The sequence below is a fragment of the Charadrius vociferus genome, unplaced genomic scaffold, assembly GCF_000708025.1.
Source record: "Charadrius vociferus isolate BGI_N301 unplaced genomic scaffold, ASM70802v2 scaffold506, whole genome shotgun sequence".
NCBI lineage: Eukaryota > Metazoa > Chordata > Aves > Charadriiformes > Charadriidae > Charadrius > Charadrius vociferus.
Genome location: NW_009648677.1, coordinates 561,535 through 567,037, shown reverse-complemented (window position 1 = coordinate 567,037; position 5,503 = coordinate 561,535). Strand labels below are relative to the sequence as shown.

The 5,503-nt window shown below is 38.3% G+C and overlaps 1 protein-coding gene across 1 annotated transcript in view; it reads left to right on the top strand.

Annotated features, from left to right (window-relative positions):
- Positions 1-3,614: 3,614 nt before the first annotated feature.
- LOC104287788 (homeobox protein CDX-1-like) overlaps positions 3,615-5,503 on the top strand; it is a 15,973-nt gene continuing 14,084 nt past the window's right edge. The window contains exon 1 of the mRNA XM_009886519.1: positions 3,615-4,195. Coding sequence (XP_009884821.1) covers positions 3,763-4,195 — 433 coding nt within the window. The 5' untranslated portion in view covers positions 3,615-3,762. The remainder of the gene's footprint in view (positions 4,196-5,503) is intronic.

The following is a 5,503-nucleotide window of genomic DNA, read 5'->3' as shown; positions in this document are numbered from 1 at the left end:
CAAGCAAAGATGAGAAGGATAGTAAAGGTTGAGATTACTATATCCTTCAAAGTATAGTTATAGGGAAACAATACTCAGGAAAGAGACACAGATTCCTGCTTTGTTACTCCAAGCTTCTGCTCTGGAGGGACCTCTCTTCTACTTGGTCACTATCATTCTTGCAAGTCAAAGCACAATGCACTAAACCAAAATGTTTACAGAGAGCTTTATTCAGAACAGCAAAATGAAATTCAGAATTGTCAGCCCAGGATTATTAACAAAATAATATTATAAGTACAGTGCAAGTTCTAATTCATGAAGTTGGAGAGGAAGACTTCAGAATTTAACACATATTGGCAATTTTGTTTAAGGTGGGTTAAAATCCTGAACCAAAACTCCTCTTAGTTTGAAATCTACAATTTAGTTCCCAATTCTGAGCTTTGCTGTATCAATGCACACAAAAATGCGGAGCATCTGACGTGCCACTAGCTACCTATTGAATGCCTGTGTCAACTGTGATTTTTTTCACAAGTGCACTATATTAGTGCATTCTGATAGTCCTTAAGCGTTATTCACCAAAATAAGTAGCTCCAAATACTGCACGCATATAGTACTGTGTGCAAACATTTTGCAGATGTAACAGCTGACCAGAGAAACTTATGAATGTCTTTCCCAGAAGCAGCTTTGACTGAAGAATGGCATATCTATAAAGGATTGGGTATACATACAGACTGATCTCCCCAAGACGACACCTGTTACTAATACATATTCTTGCTAGAAAGTATGAAAAGCAACTTAAATCCAAATCCTTTTATATTTTGTGTTTGAGAACCTATGAAAACATTTAGTTTTAAATGCACTATATCAGCATGTGATTATTCACATACCCCTAACAGTTAAACATCTAAGTCTAAACACTGTGGTTCAACTGATAGGTAAGATTCAAATGATAGAAATTTAAAAAGCTTGGACTAACCAAAAATAAAATACAGCTTGCTGAAATCAGACCAACTTAGGGTACTTGGGAACCCAAAGCAAGCAGTCTCCTGCTTAGTGGTCACAGCATGGGGCCAGAGGAGTGAAGTATTGTCAGTTTAACAATCGTATATTTAAAGTACTTTCTTTACGCGGTATGGAACAAGGAAAACAGTCTCCTTCCACGTCAATATATATACATATTAGTTGAAAGCATCAAAAGGTATTTTTATGTCACAATTACTTTTTTTTTTTCTATAAACATGAATAAACACTATTTTACTACTTTCAGTAGCTTCATGAACTAAATTACACCTTTCTTAAAATGTTTCTCACGTAACAATGTCGTGGTAGGACAGAGAGTGACTGCATGGCTATAGTCTGGGGTAGCCAACATTCCTCAACATGGGAGAAGGGCAGATCAGGATCCAAACTATGCAGGGAGACCCAGCCCTTCTGCAGTGTTTTGTGCTGTCGGCATACTATGTAGCTAAGGCCTGCAGGAAAAATTTTGTCGAATGAACATAATTAGAACATTTTCCAGACAGCTAGAGGGCTACAACTAATGCTACTGTAAATGAGCAAATGCTGCTTCTTCCTCTGGCTGATTTATTGGTACACCTGCATGCAGGAGAGGTATAGAAATGCTCAAAAGGATGAGTCTTCGACAGTTTTGAAGAGGAGGAAAGAAAACTGAAATCAAGTTACAACAAAAAGCAGCAAAGAATCTTTCTTTGTAACTATTTCAATACAGTCTGAACTTGAGAGCTACCAAGCAACCACACTGCTCTAAATGATTGAGAAAGGGAGTGAAATGCTCTAGTTAAAAAAAAAAAAGGCACGTATAGATCATGCTGCATTTAAAGCCGTGGTAACTGAAGGCACAGGCTATCTAGAGACATCAAATTTGTAATTAGACAAATATGATTTATTTCGATGATATAGGAGAATTAAGCTCTTCAGATACATGGTGTACTGATTGACTTCCCTAGATTTGAGGAGTCTATACCAGCAGCTATAGTTGGCCTTTTTGAATGGCCAGCTGTCACAGATGTGTAAATTGCAACTTGAATAAGCTCACCTATGCAAGCAGAAAAAACAGTTTCTGCCAACTTCCCCTCACCTAATGATTTTTAAAATACCTTTCAACAATTATGCCAGCAAAATACCATCCTCCAAAGACTTACAAGAAGGAAGAAGTAAAAGAGCACAAGTTTTACCCAAGTGCACGGTAGGAAAATCGTAACAAATACTCAGAGAAGGCAGCCTGTGCTTCTCCACCCAGCCCTGAAATTAACAGCCAAAAAAGGTTTTTCCACAACTACAGCCACAACCCATCTTGTGAACACAGCCTAAGGACACCGTTCTCTCACAGAAGAAAACAACAGTATTGTCAGGTGTGTGAAGTGATTCTTTCCTCCTGAGAAGCAGAAGGAGGAACCTGTAAGTTTAAATGGTGTTAAAGTGCAAAAGACTCCCAAAGAAAAAAATACACCTCTGAACAAAGACAAAACTCATTATACTTTGCACCTGTTTAAGAAAAAAAAAAATCCTTTTAACAAGTTAGTTCATTAATAAAGGTGCAATTAAGTATCACATCATTAAAGGAACAGGAATGGAAACAGAGTAAATTCTCATTAAGAGACAATGCTAAGGTATCTATCTCGTTAAAAAAAAAAAAAAAAAGAAATCAACACTTTCTCTCCTCGCTCCTGCTTATAGGAAATCGCATAGGAATTTGATACTTAGAAACACAGAATTGCTCCTGAAAGTCAGGGAAGTGCTTTTCTGAACTAAAAAGCTAGAATTTGTTCCCATATTTCTAAGAAAAGGTGTTACTTATTGTGAACCAGCACAGCAATGAGAACAGAAAAACCTTTAGGGAAAACTACCACTCATTTCAATATCACAAACAAGACACAAGCATAGGGAAAGTGACAAATTTTGCATTCTCTCAATAACAGATTCTTTCTGTTAACATTTTAAGTTAGAATAGAGAAACTTCAATCACTGTGGCAAGCAGCCAGCTCATGAATAGGCTTGCTAACATCAACAAGACTATTCGTATGAACAAATGCTCAAAATGACTATGAGACTTCTTGTATATCCTTTGTAATGTTAAAATCAGTAGGATTACCGTGGTTTCTAAGTGCTCTCCCACATGGTCTAAGAGCTGAAGTCAAGAAGAGTGCTCATGAGAGAAACTATGTAAGAGCTGCAGTTAGACTGAACTGGTGCTTTGTTTTCAGTTTAAAAAAAAAAATACAGCACATTCTAACAAAAGAACTACCAGACTAGCAGATAGCAGACTTTAACTACCTCTAACCTAGTGCCTGAAGTTAGATTCTGACATGTACTGCTCAAGAAAAATACTCCTTCTACTGTTTGAACAGTTATTAGTTAACTATGTATGCAACTCTGCTTGAAGACCACAAGATTTCAAACTACATTCAAAAAGTATAGAACCAGGATGGCAATACATAAAGGATCTGTGAGAAAGGAAGCACTAGAACTAGCAGCAAGGTGGGGTTGCCTGCATGGTCAGCCCTTCATTTGAATGCAAATGTAATTTTGGGGCAGGCAGTTATCTGTGACATCAGGCAGGACCTTAGTAAACTGTTACCACCAGCACCTGGTAAAACCATTGTTAATCATGTGTAGTAAAGGGACATCAGGGCTAGCATGAGTCATTTATAGAGCCAGTGAGGGCTAGAAAAGAGAGAGAAAGAAAGAGGAGGGGAAGAGAGATCAAACAAACACTGTGAGGAGCAGGATGTCCCAGCAAGACAAAGCCAGGCTGTGAGCATCATGTATGTGAGTTATCTTTTGGATAAAGAAACCAGCATGTATCCAGGATCTGCAAGGTGCAGCAGCAACAACCTGCCAGTGCAAAACTTTGTGTCTACTCCACCCTATTCAGAGTACATGGGATATCCTCATGTGCCAACTCTGGACACCCATGGACAGCCTGCGGGAACCTGGGGATCTCACTACGGCCCACAGAGGGAGGACTGGAACGCTTACGGCCCAGGACCTTCCAGCACGGTTGCTGCTGCACAGATCAATGGCTCGTCTCCTGGACAGGTCTCCTACAGTTCTGCTGATTACAGCTCCCTCCATCCTGCTGGATCTGGGGGGTTACCTCCTGTAGATACAATTAATACACAGCAAATCTCTCCCAACAGCCAAAGGCAAAGCTCTTATGAATGGATGAGGAAAACGGTGCAATCCACTTCTACAGGTATGAGGGCACTGAGGTTTTATGCTGAGAAGAGATTTTACTTGGGTTTTTTTGCATTGTTGGGGTATTTTTTTTTGCCAGGTTCCCTGTTTAGAGGGAAAGATCCTAATTGCTCTGAAAGATGCTAATTGCTCTGAAGGATTCTCTTGCTACCAGTTAAATATTGGTTCGATTATTGGGTGCTGGTTTTGATCAGCTGACTATTTCTCATATTTCTTTCTTGACCTTTAATGCTGGGGCAAATGAAAAGCAACGTCCTTTGACAGTGAGCTATTTTCACTTCAGGTGAAATATGTTTGACTTCAGATAGATATGTTAAAAAAAATTTGTGATATCAAATATGTGCTTTTAATAGGAGTTCTATAGATTGAAAGGAAGCAGCACGTCTGCAGAAAGAAATCACGTTGGAAGTACTGTATTTCACCACCTTCGCTTATTTTCCTCAAATTTTAGAGTACATATGAAAAGTTGAAGTAAAATATATACAGTAGGGGGTTGGAAATAAGGCTTTGTATTAGATACAACCTCTCTAAACCTCAGAACGCTGAAATGAAATGAAATCTGCAAGATCAAACAATGAGTCAATGCTTTAAAAACAGGAATGCTAAGGAAAGGCTTGCTTCACTTTGTAGTAGTAACTCTCAGAGTATGCAGGAATATAAAGATCCATGGTAACACAATCAGTTAATACAGCGAGAGATCAGTCTCTGATGCATAATAATTGACGAGTATGAAACAATTCCTCAATCATATTTAACCAGTAAAAATAAGTCATGAAGTACGAGGAAAAGGTTCTGTTTGATTGTGATGAGGAACAATAGAAAAAAAATATAAATACTCAGCATCCCTAAAACAAAAATTTGTACTTTGCATGAGTAGAAAAAAAACTGTGAAACAAGAAAGGGGAGGAGGAAAAGAAAAAGAGGGAAAGCGCATGAAAAGAACAGAGGCATAATCCATTATATAAAAGTATTTGATCCTCTGAGGTGCTGAGCAGCTTTGACATGTACTGAGATCAGTAGAAATTAAGGATGCTCAGTACCTCCCCTAAAGAGATGCTCACAGTATTTCAGTGTTACAGCCCAGGAAGGTTCCTTTCCTTTCAGCCCTTCCTCACACCCCAGCTCTGTTCCACACATGCCTGTAAATAATAGTTTTCAAAGCAAGTACTGAATAAATCTCCGATGGAAAAGTAATTACTTAAAACATACTTTAGAAAAATGAAAGCAGCTATATAGAAAAATTGTCTATATTCAAATAATGCATCTAATATATATGGACAGACCGAGTCATCCTCTCTCCTGCTGA